Source organism: Stegostoma tigrinum, chromosome 7 (genome assembly GCF_030684315.1).
Source record: "Stegostoma tigrinum isolate sSteTig4 chromosome 7, sSteTig4.hap1, whole genome shotgun sequence".
NCBI lineage: Eukaryota > Metazoa > Chordata > Chondrichthyes > Orectolobiformes > Stegostomatidae > Stegostoma > Stegostoma tigrinum.
Window position 1 is genome coordinate 52,916,648 of NC_081360.1, and position 27,515 is coordinate 52,944,162.

Consider the following 27,515-nt stretch of genomic DNA (forward strand, 5'->3'; position numbering starts at 1 on the left):
GAGCTCTCATTATTATCATTTTCCTCCTTTTTCAGCCAATCTCTGGCAATCAGTAAATATTGTAACAAGACCAAAACAGAATGATAAAGATCCCTCTTTGATGACTTCAGACATTAGTTTTATTTCATGCTTCTATAAGATCCTTCCTGTTATTAACAGGCAGTAGAATAAAATTAGCACATTATATTATGCTTTAATTCTTAAATAGGTACTAAAAATATGAAATACATTTATTACAGTTTTAATCATTATTAACTTGTCATTACAGAAGAAAATAAGCCATAGTTTACAAATGCACTGCAAATATTATCAACATTATGCTTTTGACTGTTTTCATTATTTTTTTTCCACTTAACACCAACAGTTAACAGACAAGGTGCCAAATTTTCACCATGGAGGCGGGAACCCCAAATCAGGAAAATCTTCTCACTTGGCAGACCCACCTCCAATGTAACAAGTTTTGTTCTGGGGGAATGGTACTGGTAGCACAGAGCATTCAGGAGGCAGCCACAAAAGTGGTAGAGTGCAGAGGTGTGCTAGTTAGAAAGCCTGGCTCAGTTTCCTGACACTGGCTGAATTACACAAGGCTATTAGGCTCACTCACTTTCCAGCCTCAGCACACCCATCACAAATAACCCCATCCATTACGCTTCTTCGCTTCCCCCCACCCATGCTACCTCTGTTGCCAGTCACCACATATAGACACTATGGACAGATCTCAGGAGTCAGGTAAAAAATATATTTGTAACAATATACAAATGTTCTCACTCATAAACATTCAATGCTGAGAAATGCACATAAAAACCATTCTAATATTTTAAACTCCCCCCCAATTTCCCACAAAAGCAAGTTTGGATTCAATAACCACATCAAAGACAGTTAATCCTTTAATATTTACTTAAAGCCATAACTCTAAATATGATCTCAGCCATTCACCCTCACTGAGTTAAGTATTTTGGAGCTTTTGAAACTGAGTCAAGTATTCAGTGAGGGCTCAGTTATAATAACAGCCTTTGAGAAATGGCTTCAATGAAATCTATTCAAACTGCAGTACCAGATGGCAATGGATTTTCTAAACTGAATCAAATGGTCAATCAATGCATTTGAACAGTAGCTACTTTCTTTTACTCTCAACTAATAGATGCAGCCTGCTTTTATTACATTTAAACGATTAGGGAATTAATGGCCTTTTTTTGATTATGATGCTTTATCTGCCCTACAAGAGTGATTATGCCTCCAACATTAATTTGTGATTCCCACTGTGCAGATCAATCTCCTTGGAACTATGAAAATATGATGTGTTTGAACCTCCTGAATAACTTCATGTGGCTTTGTGGAGTTCAGGTTTCCTTCCCCATGCTGGTTTAACTTGGGTCTGGCTAAAATAAGGGATTTCCACTTATGTGTCCCAACTGCTATTTTTGAAGGCATTTGGAGTCAGCCCACCTCCACAAAATGCCGTCCAGTTGAATAACATCTTATCAAAATTTGAAAAGTAAAATCGTGAATTTAAAAAGTGATGATTGATAAAATCCTCCATAAACAGTAGCTGTAGATTCGAGAAATTAAACAGCAGTTTGTTCAATATTTAAAGGTCTCAATGACAGGCACATGTGAGGAGATCCTGGTGTAGTGGTCACATCACTAGATTAAAAATCAGTGGCCCAGGTTAATATTCTGGGGTCCTGGGTTCATGTCCTATTGTGGAATTTAAAATTCAAATAGTAAAAAAATCTAGAATATAAAATAGATCTCAGTAATACAGACAATAAAAACTATCACTGATTATTGCAAGACCTGTCGAGTTTGTTCATTTCTTCTAGGGATGGAAAGCACTGACGTCTTTACCCAGCATACCCTAAATATGACTCCAGACCCACATGGATGATGCTTATGCGCTTGCTAGAGTAGCCTAACATGCCATTTAGCTCAAAGGCAGTTAGGGATAAGCAACAAATGCTGGTCCTGCCAGCAATGCCACATCCCATGAACAAAAAAATGAAATAACATTACCTGAGCCCATCAGACTACACATTGTGTTTGAATTAACTAGCTCAGATTCATCCTTGGATAACAGTCAAAAGACCAGTTTAACAATGGCTATAAAACTTACCAAGTTTATTTACAACGTAATATCTGACAAAGTTGTTTCTCTTAACCCCTTGTGAAACAGAAAAGCCAATACCAAACTATTTCTTAAGTAAAACAACATCCTTTTGGTCACTATCATTGACAGTGCAGAAGTAAATGGCATACAGATGACAGCCTGGTACGAGTTAAAGGAATAAACAGAAAAAGAAATGAGCTTAACTGGTGTTTTTTTTTCCCTTTATTCATTCAGGGTAAGAGGGCATCACTGACCAGGTAACATTTATTGCCCAGAGGGCAGTTAAGAGTCAACCACATTGCTGTGGGTCTGGAGTCACATGTTGGCTAAACCAGGTAAGGATGGCAGTTTCCTTCCCTGAAGGACATTAGTGAGCCGGATGGGCTTTTCTGACAATTGACAATGGATTCATGGTCATCATCAGACTCCTAATTCCAGACATTTTTACTGAATTTAAATTGCACCATCTGCCACAACAGGATTTGAACCTGGGTCCCCAGACAATATCTGGGTCTCTGGGTTAACAGTCCAGCAATAATACGACTTGGCCATCGCCTCCACCTACACCACTGGTGTAGTCCAAGGGTAATAGAGGTTGGCAAGAACAGAAATGGGAGATGGTTTTAGATTCTCTTCACTTTGATGAGGCTCGGGGACAGATTGAGTAACAGCTTTAGAGAGGCACTCAACAAGTGGGAACATCAGAAATGAACAGGAAGTTTGGGAATGGTCTCTCCATCAGATGAAAATACTAGTGCTGGGCCTGTGCCCCATTACGGAGCAGGCTGTGTCACACACAATGGAAAGATTCCAGGAAATTTGAAAACAATACAATATGAGTGGAGATTTAACAGTGTATTTTCTGCCTCTGTTTCTGTCCCATGCATGGTCAACTCTGATTTGTTAGATGCATAACAGAAAAGAACCTTGCTTCCGATATTCCCTACACAGAATTTTATCTTCATTATCAAACTACAAAACATTGTTTTACAGGAAACACATGTTGCCTTTTTCCATTGGTCCACATCTCAACGCAGTTGATAATTTTGAAAGAGCAGAGGATATCCAGTGAGTGCCATAATCAGCAAGGGAGGAATTATGAGCCAATCTACTCTAACAATGCTATTGGTTGATGGGAGGAAACAAAAGGAAAAGTCTTCTATTTTCACATAATACCATGGGACCTTCATTGTCCACTCGAAACACTTGAAAAGGCAGACTGGCCCTCATTTGATGACTCATCCACAGTTGGAACATCTGAAATGCAACCTTCCCTCAGTATTGCAGTGGATCACAATCCCAGACTTTTAAAGCTGATAATATTCTACTCTTTAATTTAGCTAATCTACTGGAGTTTTATTCTGATGTGTACATGTTATCTGAGTAAACTTTTCTTTCTGACAAAGCATAAGGCCATAGAGTGCTTTAGTTAATCCCTTACTTTACTGAATATCCAAACAATTAATCCTGGTATTACAGGCAGAGCTTTTCAATTCCTTTTAACTGTTTCATAGATTTATTTTAAAGCATCACACTTGAGCTGAGAGATCCATTGCCAAATGAACTGAAAAGTCATGTTGCATGACTGAATACTTGAATGTTGTTCATAATCCCCTACAAATTCGGTCTATTTCCCCACTATCTCTGATTTCATTAACAAATTACCTTTATTGGATTCTTTTGATTGTTAGACCGAATTCAGATGGAAAGAAAGTGAATGATCAGCACAATATTAAACAAGGTGCCATCTTCAGTCACCTGAAATATAGTGGGCTTATTAAAAAGAGAGAAAGGGGCTATTTCTGCCATTTTGCACGTAACTTAGTTAACTGAAAAACACAGGTTATTTTAGTGGTGGTGCATAATAAATGAAAAGCCCAACATGTGATTGGGTGCTGGGAAAAAGAGCCATTCAGTGCATTGGTGAGTGTTAACACATGGATATAAAAAGAGGAAAGACAGAAATGGGTAATTTGGGAGATTTGGTGGTGAAAACAAGTTTAAAAAAAAAACGAGTGGTTTAGTGGGGGGAATAAAAGAATTCACAAATAAAATCCTTTCTGGATACTAATTTTTTTAAAAAAGAAAGAAGTGGGTATTCAAAATGGTCACCGTCAGGTCCAGGCATGGACTGTGAAGGTTTTTGCAACTTCCTGTTTGCCCTTCTACGATCATGCTCAGGTTTCCCAAGAGAGGGAGTATGTTGTACCTGGCAACACATCGACACTTTTGGAGTGAAGTGTGTGCACCGTGGAGGCCAGATTGATTTATTTCCCCATCCAAATCTATTCTGGTTTTGCCTCATTTTTTCCCTGCCCTTTTTTTTGTTATGGCTAAACTGGTGGCTACTGCCCGTTGATTTCGAATTTGATAGGGGATGCAAGTGATTTGGTCAGAGATAATGGGAACTGCAGATGCTGGAGAATCCAAGATAACAAAGTGTGGAGCTGGATGAACACAGCAGGCCAAGCAGCATCTCAGGAGCACAAAAGCTGACGTTTCGGGCCTAGACCCTTCATCAGAAGAGGGGGAGGGGAGACCGTTCTGAAATAAATAGGGACAGAGGGGGAGGCGGACTGAAGATGGATAGAGGAGAAGATAGGTGGAGAGGAGAGGGGAGGTGGGGAGGTAGGGAGGGGATAGGTCAGTCCGGGGAGGACGGACAGGTCAAGGAGGCGGTATGAGGTTGGTGGGTGGGAACCCCTCCCCACCTCCCCAACTATACTCTCCTCCCCACCTATCTTCTCCTCTATCCATCTTTGGTCCGCCTCCCCCTCTCTCCCTATTTATTTCAGAACCCTCTCCCCATCCCCCTCTCTGATGAAGGGTCTAGACCTGAAACGTCAGCTTTTGTGCTCCTGAGATGCTGCTTGGCCTTTTGTGTTCATCCAGCTTCACACTTTGTTATCAAGTGATTTGGCGCTGGTCTATATTTTAAGAAGAAATGGGCTCACAAAGGCGTAGTGGGTGGTATGCAACTGCAGTGATTAAAATAGTTTCAGACCAAGTGTTTGTAATGTCCTGAGTTTGGTCATTTCAACCAGAGCAGCAGGAAGTACGCTAACATTTCCCTCATTGTTTTAAGGTTGGGAGAACGAAGTCAAATGAGGTTTTTAATAAGCATATCTTGTTGCAAACCTTTTATCCTTTTGAGGAATGGTGCAGAGATGTAGCTGCTTTCCTAAACTAACTGTTAGCCTGTTGAAATAACATCACTCCTTTAAAGGCCAAGAATTCCTAATGTGGGACTTGAATCAGAGCTTTTGGCCCAGTGGGTCACAATGCTACCGCTGTGCCACACGACCTCCTACTGCAGAGTAAAATAGTTCGGGGAAAATCAGCCAGTCAGCCCACCACTTCCCAACACCGTTCAGTTGCCCCTCCCGCGAAATACATGGCTGTATCGACAGAAAAAGCAATTCAACCTCATCTGTCATTGTGTGTTGATTTTATGTAACAAATCCTGACAGTCTCATGCGTATGGTGTAGTTATCACATCTCACAATCAGGCAACAGTGAGTTTTGCAAAGTTTATGATGGTGATCTTTAACTAGACAGTCTCAGTATTGCGGTCTCGGGAACCAGATTGAAAAGATTCAATATCTTAGAAGCTGTTACTTTCTGTTTAAAGAGTGACATATTTATATGACACATATTTCTGTTATCATATATGGTTTCCATACATCCTTTATCGATACTGTCAAGGCCACTTAGCTTCTTACTTCATTCATCTTTGATTAGATTACTTAGATTACTTACAGTGTGGAAACAGGCCCTTCGGCCCAACAAGTCCACACCGCCCCTTGAAGCATTCCACCCAGACCCATTCCCCTATAACCCACACACGCCTGAACATTATGGGCAATTTAGCATGGCCAATCCACCTAGCCCGCACATCTTTGGACTGTGGGAGGAAACTGGAGCACCTGGAGGAAACCCACACAGACACGGGGAGAACGTGCAAACTCCCCACAGACAGTCACCCGAGGCGGGAATCAAACCTGGGTCCCTGGCGCTGTGAGGCTGCAGTGTTAACCACTGAGCCACCGTGCCGCCCCATTGGTTCAAACATGGACAAGGGAGCTGAATTCCAGGGGTGAGGTGAGAGTGACTGTTCTTGACATCAAGGCTGCATTTGGCCACATGTGGCATCGAGTGCCCTAGCAAAACTGGAGTCAATGGGAATCAGGGAAAAATGTCTGCATGATTGCACAATGTTCAGCACCATTCGAAATGTCTCACATGCTGAAGCAGTCCATGTCTAAATGCAGCAAGACTTGGACAATAGAAGATAATAAAGTGTGAAGCTGGATGAACACAGCAGGCGAAGCAGCATCTCAGGAGCACAAAAGCTGACGTTTCGGGCCTAGACCCTTCATCTCTAGGCCCGAAACGTCAGCTTTTGTGCTCCTAAGATGCTGCTTGGCCTGCTGTGTTCATCCAGCTTCACACTTTGTAATCTTGGATTCTCCAGCATCTGCAGTTCCCATTATCACTCACCAAGACTTGGACAATATCTAAGTTTAGGATGTTAAGTGGCAAGTGGCAGGAAATAGCCATCTTGGGCATCACCCCCTGTCATTCAATGGTAGTGCCATCATTAAATCCCCTGACTATCAATATCCTGGGGATAATCACTGACCAGAAACTGGACTAGCCACATAAACACCATGGCTCTCACACAGGTCAGAGGTTAGGAACCCTGCAGTGATTAACTCACCTCCTAATTCCCAAGATCCTGTCCACCATCTACAAGGCACAAGTCAGCCAAGAGATGGAATACTTCCCTCTTGCCTTGATGCGTGCAGTTCCAACGACACTCAATAAAATTGACAGTATCCAGGACAAAACACCACATTTAATTAGGACCACATTAACAGGCTGTCACCCCGTCCATCACTAATGCTTAGCAGCAGCAGTGTGAACAGACTATAAAAAGCACTGCTCAAATTCTCCAAGATTCTTCAGATAGCACCTTCCAAACCCAGGGCCACTACTATTTAGATGGCTAAGAGCAGCAGATAAATGGGAACACCATCACTTATATGTCCTCTTCTAAGCTACTCACCATCCTAACTGGGAATTCTATTGCCGGTCAAAATCCTAGAACTTCCTCCCTAATGGCACTGTGGTCTACCTTCAGCAAATGGCAGTTCCAGAAGGCAACTCACTACCACCTTCTCAAGCACAGTAAGGGAAGGGTAATAAATAATGGCTCAGCGAGCAATGCTCACATCCTGTAAATGAATGTAAATAAACCGTGACAGCATAGTGCCACCACGTTTAGAGCTCCTCTCACTCTGTCATATGAAAAAGTTCAGCTGAGGCATGTTCAAATTGGGGCAAGAGCTTCTTTGAAAATCAACATGAATGCTACTGTGTAGTGCTGGTAGACTGGACCCTCAGTATTTCTTTATTTGGAGAGCTATGAGTCAGACACACATTTCTCAACCGCTGTGTCAAATAATAAATTTTAATTTTGTTCAGGTTCGAAATCAACAATTGGATGTCAAACATGCTGAGTAACATTCCAATTGTTTTTGTGTATTTATTTACTGTGTTGATTTACTTCAAGGTAGTAATTCAAAAATGTTTATTAAATATGATTATTACAAAATAGATATTCCCGGATGCAAATATTAGCATCTCATCCGAACTGAAGGTGGTTTCAATCACCACCACCAGCAGTCCTTAGACGTTGCTGGACCTGGTGAGTTTCTCCAGCACTTACTGCTTTTATTTCAGTTCTCCAGCATCTCCTAAACTTTTCTTTTTATTCTCCCTAACTTGCTTGCCTTTTAGGAAGCCTGGTGAAATACGTGCATTGAAGGTGGTATCCCATCACCAAGCCACCCTTTATTTATATGTGCACAGTACATGGTCTCTGACCAGGCAGCTCAGAACCAGTCCTGAGAGTAAGTGAGAGTCTCTGAGACTCCTGATTGGCTCAGACTCAATGTGTTCCACCCACCTCTCATTCCAATTACTCCCCTCCTCCGTGCATACCTACCCCCACCCCACCCCACCCCAGCCCAACCCAAGACCAGGTATGCAGTGCTGTTCTTTATCTTATAGCTTTTCCTGAGACTTTTTCACACCAGGACTGGTTTCTCTGACTCTGACTTGGACACGGGTGGCATGTATCAGACTATCTCATGCGCCTGGAGTGTTTCAGAAGGAATTCCTCTGGTTCTTCAGGCGGTAACAGTATCGAAGCTGTGACATCGGCTGCATCCACCTTGGACTCTGACGTCAGACAGAAGGGGCAAACCCACAGTTTCTGACAGGCTTTCTGGCTGTTCTGAGGGGCCAGGTATGTTTTGCTCCTGCCACGTTTGCGAGGTAGCCGCTTTCAGGTGATCCACATTTGTTCAGAACCACCTCACCTATCTGAACTTTGTATGTCATGGGACCTGACCTCATGTTGACCTCACCTCGTACCCAATGTAGGGTCATTCCCATGGTTGTGACACCAAACTTCATCCTCTGAAGTAACAGTCTCTCTTGCTTAGATTCTATCCCTGATCCCATTTCACCCTGCTTCCCACGTCTGGGAATACCAAGTTTCACCTGGTGCAGAGTCTTCCCCCCATCAGCAACTCTGCTGGAGCTATCCCTGTGGCTGCGTAAAGAGTGGTCCCTCAATCAAACAGGAACTGGGACACTTTAATATTAAGCAAAGCTGTGAGCAATTTCTTCAAGCCTGCCTTCAAAATTTGGACTGTTCTTTCTGCCAGATCATTGGACAGCGGGCGGTATGGAGCTGCCTGAAAATGCCTAATGCCTATCGACTTCCAGAAAAGCTCATGTCCATGCTGGTAAATGGCATTCTATTTTCCGTGGCCAACACTTCTAAGAGTCTGTGTATTGCAAACTACGCTCGCATTGTTTCAATTGTCATCCCCACATTTGATAAACGAACTGTATGCACCTCCAACCATTGTGAATGAGCATCGACGATGACCAGGAACATTAAGCCCAAGAAGAAACAGCATTGTTGACATGTAATTGAATCCAATGTTTACCTAGCCATTCCCATGAAGGTGACGGAGGTGCGAGAGGTAATTTTTATCCTCGTCAGGACTCTAGGCACTACCCGACAAGACAATGTTATCATCTAAGCCTGGCCACCAGACATAATTTCTTCACAGAATCTTCATTTCGGAAAATCTTGGATGAGTCTGGTTGAATTCAGCCAGTATCTGCAATGTCCTTTACACGGGACAATTATAGTTGCTCCCCATAATAATATGCCATCCTCTACAGTGATCAGGTCTCACCGTGGTCCAGAAAGGTTTCCTTCTGGTTGAGATGGTCCTCTTGTTTCCCCCCTCACCAGCATCCATTTTAGTTTTGCCAGAACAGGATTGTTTAGTGTCCGCAGTCTGATATTATCAGCAGTGATCCCTTATTTACAGGTGCATAGTACATGGACTCTGACCATCTAGCTCAGAGGCCATCCCTAGAGTAGTGAGAGTCTCTGAGACATCTGTTTAGATTTGTCATCAGAGATAATGGGAACTGCAGATGCTGGCGAATCCAAGATAACAAAGTGTGAAGCTAGATGAACACAGCAGGCCAAGCAGCATCTCAGGAGCACAAAAGCTCCTGAGATGCTGCTTGGCCTGCTGTGTTCATCCAGCTTCACACTTTGTTATCTTGTTTAGATTTGTCAGTCAGGTTAGCTCAGGCTAACAACTCCATTCAGGGATCTCATATTCAATGGGATCCACCTGGCCCTCATTCCAATCACTACACCAGGATACATCACTAAGAGCACAGAAAGAATATGGTTTTGTTCAGTTTACATGACAACATCATGTCAGTTAATTTGAGCAAAAACAAGGCATAGAGCTGGATGAACACAGCAGGCCAAGCAGCATTAGATGTGTGCATCTCAGAATGGATGTGTACGATTCCATACCATGCCACTAGTAGTGAAGCACTATAATCTGCAAAATACACGTACACACACGCACTTCTTGACTTTTTATGTCCGACATGAAATTTATTTGTACAATAAATTTATTGTACATTCCATCTCTAAATTACTTGAAAAAAAGCATTTTACAGCCCCTTTTAACCACTTAATGATGGTGTTATTTGATGCTTTTTGTAATCATATTGAGTTGTGATACACATATGGTCACTGAAACAAAATAAAATCAAATGAGTTTTAGACCTAGAAAATATTAACAGCTGTGCTTCAGGATAAAAGTCTAATTACCTACTGTCAATTTTATTTTATATTCTCATACACACTGCCAAAAAAGGGTAAGATTAATTATTAAATGATCTGAAATGTGGGGAATGATTGAATTAATTTTCTGATGGCCAGTTTTGAATTACTTTAATTATAACATTGTAAAAATAGCATTGTATACTTTAAATGAAGGAGTATAATTTGACATTATCTTTTGGGAAAAAGTGTATTGCCAATGAAAGGTATTTCCTGTTTGTTTCATCATATGGAAGTATTTTTCTTTGAGATTTTTGTTATGTATCTTGGGGTTGCTAATTGTGAATGCGTTTACAGTGAGTGACACAGCAGATGGCACATAGTGATTTATTTGTGTGTTTGCTGAATAAGCTGCTGACACATATGGCAGGTGTGAGATAGATGTAACACATATTTATGGATGCTGCTGGCCATCAAGGTAGTCTACCTTGATAACAAGGTGTGGAGCTGGATGAACACAGCAGGCCAAGCAGCATCAGAGGAGCACAAAAGCTGACGTTTCAGGCCTAGATGGCCCGAAACGTGAGCTTTGTGATGCTGCTTGGCCTGCTGTGTTCATCAAGCTCCACACCTTGTTGTCTTGAATTGTCCAGCATCTGCAGTTCCTGTTACTCTGATACAACGTAGGCTACCTTGTTGTCTGACTGGGGCAAGACAAAAACAAGGCAAGGCATGGATGGTACAAGCATGCAGTTAGGTGCAAAGTGAGTGAGCAATTCTTTTAAGACCAAGTGAGCAGTCTTCCAATGCACCCTGGCCTGATCTGTGAGCAGGGTGCTGTCCTTGTGTGCAAATTTTTGTATTGACGTTTTGACTACATTTCTTATTTACTACTTTAGACTGAGAAGAATTGTAATGTTGGATTGTTAACTTATCTCCTTATTTTTCAACTTTTTGCCTCAGATTTTGTACCTTGGTACCTTGTCCTTAAAAGGCGCTCTGAATGATGACTTGTAAACTTTTCACTGTATTCCTGTATCCTCGTACTTGAGTTCACGTGACAATAAAATCTAGTTCTAAATTCTAACTCTAGTTGCTGGGGGACCTCAAGGCCACAGGTCTGTGCTTCCTAAGTGGGTCAAAGAGATGCCATGTGAATTATGAGGAGGTTACAAATATCGGGTACTGATGCCTGTAGATGAGGGGTGTGTGCAGCTGGTGTCTGTGAATCATGCCCCGAAATGCTGTTTAGTGCTGAGCAACAAGGAGGTTAGTACAAAAACAGAAGTTGTTGGAAAAGTTCAGCAGGTCTGGCAGCATCTGGTGGTAGCTCGGAAAATGTCAGCTTATACACAGAATATAGGATTGGGGGAGGGGGTAAGGAGTAAATGATAGGTGGGGATAGAGCCCAAAGAGAGAAAAGAAGAAATGAAGAATTGGATTGACAAAGGAGTAGATAATGATCTGGCTAGGAGGAGGAGTAGCTGTCAATGGAGACTGTTAGTGGCTTAACAATAGGTAGTGAATAATGGCAGACTATGTGATAACTGGGTGTGTGGGTAGAGGGCTAGGACTTGGGAGAGTTCTGGCCCTGAAATTATTGAACTTGATATTGAGTCTGAAGGGCTGCAGGGTCCCCAAGTGGAAACTGAGGTATTGTTCTTCCAGTTTGCGTTGCGCTTCACTGGAACACTGCAGCAAGCAAGAGACAGAAGTTGGCCAGGGAGCAGAGTGGTGTGTGAAAGTGGCAGGCAACTGGCAGCTCTTGGGACTTTTTTGCGAGCAGAATGTTCTGCATGTGGTCACCCAATCTGCACTTTGTTTCCCCAATGTGGATGAGACTACATTGTGAATAGCAAATGCAGTAGGCTAGACTGTGTGAAGTGCAAGTGAAGTGCTGCTTCACCTGGAAGGTACGTTTGGGCCCTTGGATAGTGGGGAGGGAGGAGGTAAATGGGCAGGTGTTGCATCTTCGCCAGTTACAGGGGAAGGTTCCTTGGGGCTATGGAGATGTGTTGGTGATGAAGGAAGAGTGGACCAGGGTGTCCCAGAGGGAACAGTCCCTGCAGAAGGTGGTCAAGGGAGGGGAGGGGAATATGTGTCCGATGGTGGTATCTTGCTAGAGGTGGCAGAAATGGTGGCTGATGATATTCTGGGTATGGATGCTGGTGGGATGGTAGGTAAGTACAAGGGGAGCCTTATCGCTGTTGCTGGAGGCAACAAAGTGGGTGAGGGTGGAAGTGCAGGAGGTGGTTCGGACCCGGTTGAGGGCCCTGTCGACAAAGGTGTGCGTTATTACATAGTTTGCCATTACACACTACCTATTGTTAGCCTTTCACGGTGTCCATGAACAGCTATTCACCCTCCTAGCCAAATTGTTATCTAGTCCTTTATCTCCCAACTGCTCTTCTCCCTCTTTGGCTCTATCCCCACCTACCATTTACTCCTTAACCCTTCCCCCCTCCCTATCTTCTGCACATAAACTGTTATTTTCCTAGCTACCATCAGCTCTGACGAAGGGTCACCAGGCCCAAAACATTAACTCTGATTTTTCTTCACAGATGCTGCCAGACGTGTGAACTTTTCCATCAATTTCTGTTTTTGTTTCTGATTTACACGTCCACAGTAATTTTGGTTTTTATTTAGTATTTAACTCACTGCCACATCTCTTCTTAAGTGCCCACCTTAAAGAAGTGCCTCTCCTCTTTCTGACATGATTTCTGTTTTTTCTTGTCCACTGACATTAATTTCACTGTCACTCCTGGTGTTTGACCAGGTATTTTCTAAAACTCGCTTCGACAGCCATGTCACATTCCTCAGTGGCTGCCTCCGGCTCAGACTCAGCCCATGCGGATTCCAACTGAAGTTTCATCCCTCATAATTTGAATCTATCCAGGACCGCAGGGATCTCTGTGATGTTCAAAATTCTACAATCAAGCTGCTCTCGCTGCATCCTGAGATCCACACTCACTGCCATGCAGTGTCACATGCACAATCTCAAACTTTCTCTCCTAGAGCATTGCAACACATTGGCTCAGGGCTGCACCACTCTGCAATTCCACTTCATCGTCTGGCTCATTCGTCACGCTAACAACAAACTTTTCTTTTCCTCTCCTGCTTCAAGGCTCACAAGATGCAACAACTTAGAGATGCCTACAGTCTTCCTTTCCTCCCCTTACCTCTGATTCCATCCCCTTTCTCAACCCCACTTCCTGTTGGGTATTCACCATCCCTCTTAACCTTCCACTCTCTGATGCTAAACGTTCTGCACTCAGCAAAGGTCTTAGCTTTATCCCTCTGTGTTCCCACTTTAATGAATTTCAAGCACTGAACTCTTCTTCTGCCGTCTTCATCTCTGTGCCCATTTCTTTGGACAAGCATCCTCCTCCCTTCCCACAGGCCCCTTCACCCAGCTCCAACACTCTCTTCACCTGGACCCCTCCCTCTGGCCTTTTACCTGTATCTCATTGAGAACTGTCAACGTGATATCAGTCTTCTCACTTTCTCTGACCTCCCCTTACCCATTGCAACCTATCTTCTTCTGGACTGACTGTAATCCATGTGCTTTGATCTAACCCTGACTTTGCTATTAAGCCTGCCAATAAGTGTGGTGATGTTGTAGCCTGGCATATTGACCTCTGCATTGCAGAGACTGAGCGCCAGCTCTCAGATACCTCCTCCTATCTTCCCCTGGACCATGACCCCACCATGACACATCAGGCCATTGTATCTAGTACAATCACTGACCTCATTTCATCTGGTGATCTCCCCTCAAGTGCATTCAAACTGTTAATGCCCGAGCCCCATACAGCTTGCTTTTACGCCCTTCCAAAAATCCACAAACACAACTATCTGGCCAGACCTGTTGTTTCAGCCTGCTCCTGCCCCACAAAACTCATCTCTTCCTACGTTAACTCCATCTTTCCTCCCCAGAACAGCCCCTGCCCACATACATCCATGATTCATAAGAACTTAAGAACTTGGAGCAGGAGGAGGCCATCTGGCCCCTCAGGCCTGCCCCGTCATTTAATAAAATCATGGCTGATCTTTGAGACTCAGCTCCACTTACCCACCCACTCACCATAATCCTTAATTCCTTTACGGTTCAAAAATTTATCTACCCTTGCCTTAAAAACATTCAGCGAGGTAGCATCAACCGCTTCACTGGGCAGGGAATTCCACAGATTCACAACCCTTTGGGTGAAGAAGTCCCTCCTGACCTCAGTCCTACATCTGCTTCCCTTTATTTTGAGGCGATGACCTCTAGTCCTAGTTTTACCTGCTAACGGAAACAACCTCCCTGCCTCCATTTTATCTATTCCCTTCATAATCTTATACATTTCTACAAGATCTCCCCTCATACTTCTGAATTCCAATTAATATAATCCCAGTCTACTCAGTCTCTCCTCATAATCCAACCCTCTCAACTCCGCAATCAACCGAGTGAATCTCCTCTGCATCCCCTCCACTGGTAGTACATCCATTCTCAAGTAAGGAGACCAAAACTGCACACAGTCCTCCAGGTGTGGCCTCACCAGGACCTTGTACAGCTGCAGCATAGCCTCCCTGTTTTTAAACTCCATCCCTCTAGCAATGGCAGACAAAATTCCATTTGCCCTTTTAATTACCTGCTGCATCTGCAAACCTACTTTTAGTGATTCATACACAAGGACACCCAAGTCCCTCTGCACAGCAGCGTGCTGCAATTTTTTAACCATTTAAAACATAGTCCATTTTCCTGTTATTCCTACCAAAATGGATGACCTCACACTTATCAATATTGTACTCCATCTGCCAGACCTTTGCCCACTCACTTAGACTATCCATATACCTCTGCAGACTTTGTGTCTTCTTCACACTTTGCTCTACCACTCACCTTAGTGTCATCTGCAAATTTGGACACACCACACTCAGTCCCCAACTCCATATCATCTACGTAAATTGTAAACAATTGCAGTCCCAACACTGATCCCTGAGGCACACCACTAGCCACTGACCGCCAACCAGAAAAACACCCATTTGCCCCTACTCTTTGTTTTCTACTGGCCAACCAATCCTCTATCCATGTCAATACATTCCCTGTAATACCGTGCAACTTTATCTTATCTTTGGTGTGGCACCTTGTCAAATGCCTTCTGGAAATCCAGATACACTACATCTACAGGTTCACCATTGTCTACTATGCAAATAATGTCCTCAAAGAATTCCACCAAATTAGTTAAACATGACCTACCCTTCATGAACCCATGCTGAGTGTTCCCAATGGGAGAATTTGTATCCAGATGTCTGGCTATTTCTTCCTTAATGTTAGATTCAAGCATTTTCCCTACTACGGAAGTTAAGCTAACTGGCTTATAGTTATCTGCCTTTTGTCTATTTCCTTTTTAAACAGTGGTGTCACATTGGCTATTTTCCAATCTGCCAGAACCACCCCAGAGTCCAGTGAATTTTGGTAAATAATTGCTAGTGCACTTGTTATTTCCCCCATCGTCTCTTTTAGTACCTGGGTGCATTTCATCAGGGCCAGGAGACTTGTCTACCTTTATCCCCCCCACCTTAGCTTACCCAACACTGCCTCCTTAGTGATAATGATAGTTTCTAGGTCCTCACCTGCTTTCACCTTGTTGCCATCAGTTTTTGGCATGTTATTTGTGACTTCCATTGTGAAGACTGACACGAAATAACTGTTTAATGCTTCGGCTAGTTCCTCATTCCCAGTTATTAAACTGGCTTTCTCATCCTCTAAAGGACCAATGTTTACCTTTGCCACTCTCTTAAGATTTATACATTTATAGAAACTTTTGCTGCCTGTTTTTATATTCTGAGCTAGTTTACTCTCATGGTCTATCTTACTTTTCTTTATAACTTTTTTTGTGGCTTTCTGTTGGCCTTCAAAGATTTCCCAGTCTACTAGATTCCCACTAATCTTTGCTTTTTTGTGTGTGTTTTTTTTTCAATCTGATACTTTCCTTTATTTCCTTAGACATCCATTCCTTTGACACTTTCGCCAGTTTCAGAATTCCTAGTTCCCAGGCTCCAGCCGCCTCCTCTTTACTATGGACATGCAATCCCATATCCATTCTATACCAGGATGGTCTTAGGGTTCTCCACTTCTTCTTGGAGCAAAGGTATGAATCATCCCCACCCACCACCACCCTCCCCTCCTTGGCCAAGCTCGTTTGCACCCTCAGCAACTTCTCTTTTAACCCCTCTTATTTTCTTGAGGTCAGAGCGTGACCGTAGGTCCATCATGGGCCCCAGTAATGCCTGTCTCTTCGTGAGGTACATGGAACATTCCGAATCCCCACAAGTTTAAAAGGCAATCAAACTTATTCTGAGGAAGAATCACTGGCCCCGAAATGGTAACTGATTTCTCTTCACAGATGCTGCCAGACCTGCTGAGCTTTTCGAGCAACTTTTGTTTTTGTTCCTGATTTGCAGCATCCGCAGTTCTTTTGGTTTTTATTCAGCAAATGTGAAACCAACTTCATGGGTATGACTATGTATCCTTAGCCTCGTTTCTGCCAATTTTATGAGTTTTTACTCTGTTTGATTCTGAACTTGCAGAACACCCTTCTCGATATCAATCTCAGTTTTTCTTTTGCTCCACATTCAATTCATTAATTATCATGACCATTTTCTTTCACCTCCATTATTCACACTTCTTTCCTCTATCCCTCCATTTCTGCCACCAAATCATAATCTATACCTTCACAGTCTCAAAAGTTAATTTTTCCAAATCTTCATTACTGATCTTCCTGTCTCAGCCCTTCGCAATTTTCAACTTATTCACGATGCTGTTGTCAACATCCTCACTTGTACTAAAATCCACAACTCCATGTTCCCAGTCTACATTTCTTCCTTCATTCCACTGAGTTGATTTTTAATCCACATCGTTACCTTCACACCTCCCATTCACCTCACTTCATTGAACTGTATATGCTCCAATGTTAAATCCTTTCATGTTTATTCCAGGCTTTTCATCCGCTGGTTATTTCATCTCCTGCCCTCAGAAACTACATTGTTTTGTACTACTTTGCCGAAGCAAACTCTGCATTCAGGCTTCCTTCTCTTCACCAATCCTTTAGTTGTTTTTCCCCTTTTCGCCTGCTGCTTATCATTTTATTTACCTTCCCCAAAATGATAAATGCTTTGAATTGTGTTCCCACATACCAGAAATGTTAGAAAAATACAAGCATTTGGTGATGCATTTTCTGACATATTAAGCATCCACAGTGTGGAGTGAAGGCTAAAGAGTGCCTGAACTGTTTTATTTTCATCCAAACTAAAATTCATGCTTGTAGAAAACGCAGAAGGTGGCTGGAATGTAACATGTATGCAATTAGAAGGAAAAGTTACCAATTAGGAATAAATAGTGGAAACTAGTTTTAAACAGTTACAATTATTCTTACAGTCATCAGAGAGAAAACTTTCTTCTCCACAAGTTGAATTATAAAATGTTCAGACAGCAAAGATGTAAGGATTATGTTAAAAATTGTTTTCACACATTGATTGATTGTATTTCTGTTGCATGACCCATACATATTAATAATTTTGCACTGAATAGCTTTAAAACAGCCTAACAGTTCACATATCCTTATACTTTATAATAATTGACCTCATATTTTTCAAAACATCACACAGATAAACATAAAAATAAAAATGTTTGAATTAAGTTTAGCAGCAAGTGATTTGTAAAATCAGTAAGCACTAGGTTTCAGGAACTTTGAGCATCACAATCTACTCATATTTGTAAATGATCTCGTCCTTAAGCTGTCTGAAAGAACAAAATCAATGGAAGTTTATTTTATGTAACTATTGTCTTTTTGAAGCCATATGCATTATCTCCATGGACTAAGTATCAGGGACCATATTTTAACAAATTTTCTGATACACTAATTTGCAACTGCCATCTTTCTGCTAATACAGTCTCAAATTCAAAACAGTTCATAAACATTCACATCAGTGTCAATAGTGGTGATGTTAATGAGTAGAACAGTTGAAATGAAAACTGTTAAATCCTTACTGTTAGAAAGTGTTTTGTAATGATTTAAAGATAATCATTACAAAACACTTTCTAACAGTAAGTACAAAATCTGGTTTAATGGCATTGTAGAAAATTCTTGATCACTAAAGACCTGCTGAACTCTCACAAGCAGCAAAGCACATGGGGACAAGCATATGCCAACATTAAACGATACAGACATCATACTTTGTTGGTCTTTCTACTATTTTATCCATGCTGTTCTACCAGCATTTTATCTTACATCAGAGGCACTCTTTAACAGCAGGCTAGCTGATTAAATAATATCCACATTGCATTCCTCTGTTAGTCCATATGGTGATATGAGAGGTTTACACAGTATGCTCAGAATGCGACAATTTGGTCCTGATGGGATCTACAAACTACACTTCATGTAATCTGTTTTGTCTGGCTAACTGGATGCTGTGTTTACAAAAAATGGATTATGGATCTCCTATAGTGATTTCTTAATCTTTGAATTTAATTAAAATGCTATCACAGGCAGTATTTGGGTTGGTAACTGAGAAAGCAATACTTTTAGACTGCTATACGTGACATGGACTAAAGCGAACACGCATCATTTTTGAGCAACTTTGCTTAACAATCCCAGGGACTGATAACACCGCAAAATCATTCATCTCTTCTCTACTGGGTCCTGGAGGCTCCAGGATACATGCACCTCCTTCACGGAAGAAGTAACAACCTTATCTGCTTAAATAACTCTGAATGCCAGGGACATACAGCCATTCCTTATTCTCAATATTATTCAGATGCCCATTCCCATTCAAGTTACAATTTCTGATGAAAAAGAAGAGGAAGGCCCAAAGCATTAGATCCTGTCCCAAATTCTGTCTTTCCACCCAGACGCAAGGAATTTTGTAACTTAGTTGTACAATAATTTAAAATTAAGTTATATACAGGATTATACACTGACTCCATTATTTCTCGTTACTATCCATTATTTAGCATGGTTACTAAATGGTTAAGACCCATTCTAAGTGTAGCACAGTGACAATCTTTCTTTGGTCTCTCACAGGCTACCCAGGCTGTATGATTATGTAATTACTGTTTTCATTACTGCTGAACCAGTACCATTAATTTGCTGGATTAACCACAGCAGTTCTCCATTCTCCATTCACAAGTCTATAACTTGTTATTTTAAAAAGGAATTTCTGGAGAAGACAACGCTCAAAAAATTCAAGTCAGGGGACATAATCCATAGAATATTCAATTCAAGACATCAACTGGATTAGTGAGACTGTCTCCTATACAATATGAATTCTTTCATTTGTTCATGTTTTACTACAAGTATTTTAATAATGCAGACCAGTCAGAATTGAGAAAGTTCATTTTTCTTTGAAATTCTTTTTATTTGTATTACTTATGAACCGAACTAGTATTCCCTTCTATTTTCAGGCAAACAATTAGCTCTTTCTTCTGTCAAGTGTTAACTGGGATACTGAAGTTCAAATACTGCAAACATGCCTGGTTTGTCAATTAATAGTCGAAAAAGGGAACAAAACATTAATCTGTCAAGCACGCATGCATTCCTCAGACATGGGCCCTGAATTTCTGCCTGGTTCTACTCAACCAAAAATTATAATTTACAGCAGAAAATCAGCAGAGGAATCCAATTTATACTTTTATTAGAGGGTATCACACACCTCCCAGCAAAGAACCCCCATTAGATTATTCTTGTCAGTTGTACACAGTGAATGCAGAAGCCACAAAATCCAAAAGGAAAACTGAAAGAACTGCGGATGCTATAAATTCGGAACAAAAACAGAAGTTGCTGGAAAAGATCAGCAGGTCTGGCAGCATCTGTGAAGAAGAATCAGAGTTGATATTTCAGGTCTAGTGACCCTTCCTCAGCAACTACAAAATCCAAGTTATTTGAAGACTTTCACAGGGCTTCCAAACAATATAAAAGCAATTTGTGAATGAAATATTAATTTTAAATAAATCTAATCAATAAATAAAGAAAGATAGAAAGACTTTGCATGGCCTTCGGACATATCAAAGCACATGGCAGCCAACAAAGTGCCTTTAAAGTGTAGTCAAGGTTGTAACATAAGCAAGTCACATAGCAACTGGTTTGGGAACAGCATGATACGACAAATAGGAATTGAATAATTCGCTAGATAACCTAGATGTTTTAGATGTTTGATGAAAGTTAAATATTTCCAGACTATATATTTTGTGTCATTTTTAGCTTTAAGCAACACACTTCCCTTTTCCGAACCCTAACCAGCAGCATGTTTAGATGCAATTTAAACTTCAATCCCCATCATCAATGAAAGGACCCATATCTCAGCAGCCATGCTGTTTTTCTTCTAGGTACAAGTCTAAGCCAGAGAGTAGCCCTGTGGCAGGGTATCCTTGTGACATGTTAACAGCACAGGATAGGAAATACTAGTGTCCCCGGGCCTGGACAGAACCAGAATAATACAGGTGCATTGCTCATATCCAGCTTTGGGCAAGGGATGGGAATGAGACAAAGAAAATCAGTTCAATTCTTATTTGTTATCAGTTAGCTGCCTGAAACCCATGGAAGCCAAATAACATGAGAATTCCAAACAATTATACATATGTATTTATTTCTTCATAACTTGAAGTTAACACTCATTCAGTTGACATGTTCCAAAAGCACATGAAGCTTCTGACAGCAGTAACACTGCTGAGAAATGGGGAGAAGACAATGTTACACAAAAGATGAATGACCATTGGAGAGACAGAAAAAAAAAACTAAGAGGAGAACTTAGAACAAATGTGCTCGGAACAACTTATGCTCTCTAACAGGCTTAAAGTTATACCGTCCCATGGTGATGTTGATGACTCAGGGGCTGGACCAGTAAACAAAATATCAATGACACCAGTAAACAAGCATTGGCTCAAAGAGAGGGCTGGATGATTAGTGAAACAGATGGTGAGAAAGGTCCATGAAGGCAGTAAGGACACTCTTTCCAGTTGCTAGGATAAAGGGAACATATAAATGTACACACAGGTGAGAAACATTTTTCAAATGGAGGGAAAGTAATCATTCACTGTGGTTCTTGTTGGCCAATGGTATTGGGAAAGAAAAACCTCAGGGCCTGAAAAGTGAATCCAGCCTCCTCCCACCCACCTTCCTGCACACCTCTTCCCACCCATCTTTCTGCAAAAATGCCATCCCCTATTCCCAATTCCTTTGTCTCCGTCGCATCTGCTCCCAGGATGAGGCATTCCACTCCTGTACATCTCAGATGTCCTCGTTTTTCAAGGACCGCAACTTCCCCCCCTCGCAATGGTCAAGCACGCCCTCGACTGTGCCTCCCGCATTTCCCGCAACACATCCCTCACACCTCATCCCCGCAATACCAACCAAAACAGAATTCCCCTCGTCCTCACATACCACCCCACCAACCTCTGATTCCAACGCAACAACCTCCGACACTTCTGCATCTGCAATCCAACCCCACCACCAAAGACATTTTTCCCTCCCCAACCTTATGTGCTTTCCAGAGGGACCACTCTCTCCATGACTCCCTTGTCCGCTCCACACTTCCCTCCAGCCCCACTGCACCCGGCACTTTTCCCGGCAGAAGTGCTACACCTGCCCCTACACCACACCCTTCACCCGCATCCCAGGCCCAAAGAATACTTTCCACATCAAGCAGATGTTCACCTGCACATCTGCCAATGTGGTATACTGCATCCATTGTACCCGGTGTGGCTTCCTCTACATTGGGGAAACCAAGCGGAGGCTTGGGGACCACTTTGCAGAACACCTCCGCTCGGTTCGCAACAAACAACTGCACCTCCCAGTCACGAACCATTTTAACTCCCCCTCCCATTCTTTAAATGACATGCCCATCATGGGCCTCCTGCAGTGCCACAATGATGCCACCCAAAGGTTGCAGGAACAACAACTCATATTCCGCTTGGGAACCCTGCAGCCTAATGGTATCAATGTGGACTTCACCAGCTTCAAAATCTCCCCTTCCCCCACTGCATCCCAAAACCAGCCCAGCTCGTACCCGCCTCCCTAAACTGTCCTACTTCCCACCTATCCCCTCCTCCCACCTCAAGCCCCACCCTTTTCTCCTACTGACTAACCTCGTCCCACCCCCTTGACCTGTCCGTGTTCCCTGGGCTGACCTATCTCCTCCCTAACTCCCCACCTAGACTCACCTTTACTGGCTCCATCCCCGCCTCTTTGACCTGTCTGTCTCTTCTGCACCTATCTTCTCCTCTATCGATCTTCGATCCGCCTCCCACTCTCTCCCTATTTATTTCAGAACCCCCTTCCTCTTCCCCATTTCTGATGAAGGGTCTAGACCCGAAACATCAGCTTTCCTGCTCCTCTGATGCTGCGTGGCCTGCTGTGTTCATCCAGCTCTACACCTTGTTATCGCAGAAAATAAGGAAACAAGTTTAGGGGTTTGTCTTTACAGGTGGTCATTTTTGATTGCTTCCCAAGCCATGCACTAAAATAGAAACAGGCAGAAACATTAGCGTGACCAAATATGGTGTGTCAGGAAGAGGCACCGAGAGATTTTGGCATCAGTTCTGGGACACATGGAAGTCATTTCACACGAATGATTTAAATTGAACAATGTTTACTGGCAAATTGATTTAATATGGAAACGAGAAGGGGGCTCAGCTGGGTTGTCCCTGGAATTGAGATGCAAATTTAACCTGGACCTATGCTTCCAATTCAGGCAGCATGTCAACATTGTGCTGCCACATCCTATCATGAGTACCACTAGCCATGTATACTGCTGCATCAATGCAGCACAACCAGATCATCACCAAGCAGTAAAGGACACTTCTGCTGAAATGAAATGGGTGGTGTGGCTTCTAGCGCACCCACCTATAAAGGCAGTGGCTTACCCACATTCGCTCGAGATGAATAACGTAGCTGGAGATAGGGCTTTCATCTGGGGAGGAAGTTCAGTCTCTGGGAACGGTGGCCATGATTGGTACTACAGTCCAGAAAACAGTGCTGAGGAACAGATGTAAGGTACGTCTGGGAGTTCCTGACGTTAGAGGACAGGGAGACAGCAAGTCTGGAGTTGGTGGTGCGGGGGCAGGGGAGAGGAGGAGACAGAATTCAGATCTTCGAGATCCATAGTCAAAAAGTGAGCCCATGAATGAGGAATGCTCCCTCTTTATCCACCTGCGGCACAAGTAGGATATCTGCACAGCTACCCTCGCGCCAGCCAACCACTCAACTCCTCCAGCTGGCTGGAAAATTGCAGCTGGGCAGATTGACCACTAATGGGCCTCAGCTTGGAAAAGGGATAGTGGGCTCCCCTTGAATCGTGGAAAACGCTAGAGCAGAAGAATAGACGGCAGGAAGGACACCCACAGATTTTTACAGGACAAATCGACTTGTAAACCCAGCTTCAGGAGGCCATAAAACTCTGTCTAGGAATGAATTGGCTGCGACCAGGCAACAGGTCATGGGTAGTATAGGTATAGGCTCCCAGTGGGTGAATTCTGCTGCAGAGGACTCACAGAAGTATTTTGATGTGAGTTCTATAGAACAAAAAAAGTGAGAATGCATAATTAAATACTAGGTGCTTTGCGTGCCAATAGAGAATACTGCGTGCAAAGGCCAGGAGCATGTAGCAGTCCAGCAATCTAGGCATTGGGTTTTATGCGGGGATCAAAGCGCTATCTTTCCGGGATGAAAGTGGTCAATTCCAAACTGGCCAATCCAGGAGCAGAGTAGCTTGAGATCAACTACCCTCAGGGAATATCAGTAGCTACTGTGATAGCATGGTACTGGCAAAGGCATCTGCAAGATAAGCACTAGGGGGAAATGGAGAAAGTGATTAATGCTATATTGAAAAATGGCATCGTTTTATGTACTTATTATGTAATAGGGGAGGCAGTGGCACAGTGGCAACACATATGGACTAAAAGTCCAATGGCCCAGGTTAATGTTCTGGGCACAGAGTTTCAAATCCAGCAATGGTAGAATTTAAATTCAATTAATGAAAAAAATCTGACGTTGAAAGCTAGGCTGATGGTGTCCACAAAACCATAGTTGGCTTTTGCAAACACTCATCCATTTCGCTGCTATTTATGTATGGATATCTCTTAGGTAACTCCAGACCTATAGCCACATTGTTGACCCACAACTGCCCCCTCAAATGGCAAATTAGGATAACACCAAATACTGGTCTTGTCAACGATGGTCACATTCCATGCAAGAACAAAGAGGCTGAGAGCCCAGAATTCCAATAGTTTGTTGAAGTAGGTACACAGTTAGAGTAAACATTGAATGTCTGACAGGTCAAGCGTTTCTTTCTTAGATTTATCTTACTAATGGTTTGATTTTATTTACACAAAATGAAGCAGTATCAAATGATTTAAAGTTCTGGTTGAATGACACTTTCATAATGTTAGAGTAACAGCAAGTTTTGAAAGAATGTTGTGTATTTCTGTTTCTTAATCCATTCCCACTTATGCCATTGCTACTCCAGTGTTCATGAATTATGAGGAGGGAATTCTGGGTGAATGGGCATAGACATGCTATGAGTTGGCATGAGAGTATGAGAGACCATTGTCATCGTTGAGAGTGCATGGATTGGTATTGAGTTATGAGGGTGTGCATGGGTTGGCTTGGGCAGATAAAGGGGAGTGAAGGGCATGAGGGGTGGGGGTTAAAGGGCCTAATATTTAACAAATATTTAACTTGGACAAAGTCCTAGAGAACTGAGGTAGGTCTTTTTAAGCAGATCACTCCAGTATGTGGCTGCCATTGATCTGCGCTATGGGGCAGAGGGGCAGACATAATCCTGATGGCAGACTGGAAATCAAGCCCTACTATTCCCAGAGCTGCCAAAAAGTTAAAAATCTTATAGAAGCAAAATCCCCAATTTACCTGTCCTTTCGATGCAGTTGGGTAGAAGACATGGATCTGGTTTCTGTACTTTAACAAGGTAGACTATTTACTACAAATAAATAGATTCTAACCATAGTTAAACAATTATGAATTGCCATGATGTAACACTATCAGTTAAACTCTAACCCCCTTATAAACATCCTAACATTCACACATATACCAATTAACACAGAAATCTTGGTGTTACATGTGGAACAACAACTGGGAAGGCAGTTCAATGGTCCCTGTCTACATGGTTTGCCAAAATGATCCTTTTGACTCGTCAGGACTCACCGTCCATTTGTCTCTCCCTTCAAGTGGTTTTACTTCATTGCAAGTGGCACAGAGCAATTGGTTCACAAATTATACAGTCTCTGATTTAATAGTTAAAAGCAACAGCTTATAGCAAATGGAGAGAAAATACGTTGATTTTCCTCAGGCCTTAGGAATGTTTACTGCAGAGAAAAGGCCACCTCCACTTCTGGAGGTCAGGTTTGATAGTTCTGACATTCACACCCACAGGCTGTTCAGTTACTTGAGAGCTACTGCTATTAGCAGAAGAAAACCTTGGTCTTCAACAACTGGTCACCACGCTACAGACCAATCTGCTACTTGCTGCAGGCTGAATCTCATTTGCATATACTTGGTACCAGTTCTGCAACAAAACTTCTCCCACTGTGGAAACAACACTTACAATAAGTGCTGGTAGCTTACTTTTAAAACACACAGCAATTCCTTCCATAATCCTTGATTTACTAAGGAGGTCTTTTCAAATTTCAGTCCACAGTCAAAAATGCAGAAAGAGAAAATGATACAGTTTTTACAGAATTGAAATCACACTACTCAGGACACCTTTTTCTGAGGCGGGTGCACCATGCTGACAAATGTCCCAACTTCAGCTATTCATCTCTAAGAGGAAAATCCACCTTGTGGACTAGATTTAACACCATCCAAAACCTTGCTGCAAATCCAACAAATATTTCTTTTCCTTTTCTGATTCATCAGTCACACTGCATCCAATCTTTTTCCATGGTCTTGATTTCCCCTTCAGTCATACAAAACAAAAAGTTCTTTTATGTAACAATTAGCCCATTTAATAAACACTGCATAATAATCATACTTTTTGCAATTGTCTGTATGCCATACCTTTACTATGCATTTAGTACCATTCTATGACCTCACTCTTTCCTATTTCTGAAACTTTCTACAATCCTTTAAGATTTCTGCACTCATTTAATTTTTCATTGCCTCATCACAAATGGTCATGTTTCAACTGTCTAGGCCCTAAACTCTAATTTCCTTCCCAAAACTCTCTGTCCCTCCCCTTTAACACCAGCTTAAAATCTGCACTTTTGACCAAACTTGATCACTTACTCTAATAGTTCCCAAGTGGCTCAATGTCAAACTTTGTCTGATGCTACAGTGAAATGTTTTATAAGTAAAAGGTCCACAAAAATTACATATTGCAACAATGACAACAACCTGTAATGAAATAATAACATTTTGAAAGCTCGAGATTAAGGAATCGTGCATTAATGAAGCAAAAGGTGTTTCACTTCTCAGTGATCTGATAAGTCAAGGCTTTACCTGTTGAACATCCTGCTGAAAAACACATAGCTGAAGCCGTTGGTGCAGTCGGACTTTGCGGTGCTGCCAGATACTTTCAAGCCTTCTCTGGTGATGCAACACTTCATGCACAATGTCTAAGACCCGATGGACTGCTTTGGAGTAATTTGCAGTTGCAGTGAGTGAGTCAGAATTCCCCGGGCTTAAAGGTCGCTGCAGTACATCTAGAAGAGCTTTGCCATCCTGACTTACCTGTGACAAATAACATACAAGTTGTATTAAATCTGCTGTGCCAAACTGAACAATTGATTTTGGCACTAATAATCAGTTGCCCACGATTCAACTAAATCCGCCCAGCTTCCTTCAATGTTTCTCTGTTTTATACTGCTAAATGTGCTTATTTTAAACTTACAAATTACTCTACCTTATTTACAATCATTAACTCTGCCTGGCTTGAACTCTCATGCTCATATGGCTGTTTGAAGCTATTTCATGGCCTCAAAAAGCATTTTCATCAACAAAGTATAACCAATTATCTGGAACTGTACAAACTTTCAAGTGCAAAGGACCAAGGAATGGGATCGTCATGAATTACACGGAACAAAAATTGTAAACACTACAGATGGTTTGAGTTAACAAGTAGATCAGTAGATACTTTTTACAGGACACTGACTGAATTACACTGCAGAATTTACCAAAGCCAGGTCAAAAACTTTAAGCGAAATCAAGTGTAACTGATTGACAATTGCTTTATATTCAAATAGAC

General features: G+C 42.1%; 1 protein-coding gene across 1 annotated transcript in view; it reads right to left on the reverse strand.

The window, feature by feature from the left end:
* Positions 1–27,515, reverse strand: part of kalrna (kalirin RhoGEF kinase a) — a 693,809-nt gene that overhangs the window by 338,204 nt on the left and 328,090 nt on the right. The window contains exon 9 of the mRNA XM_059647272.1: positions 26,771–27,001. Coding sequence (XP_059503255.1) covers positions 26,771–27,001 — 231 coding nt within the window. The remainder of the gene's footprint in view (positions 1–26,770; positions 27,002–27,515) is intronic.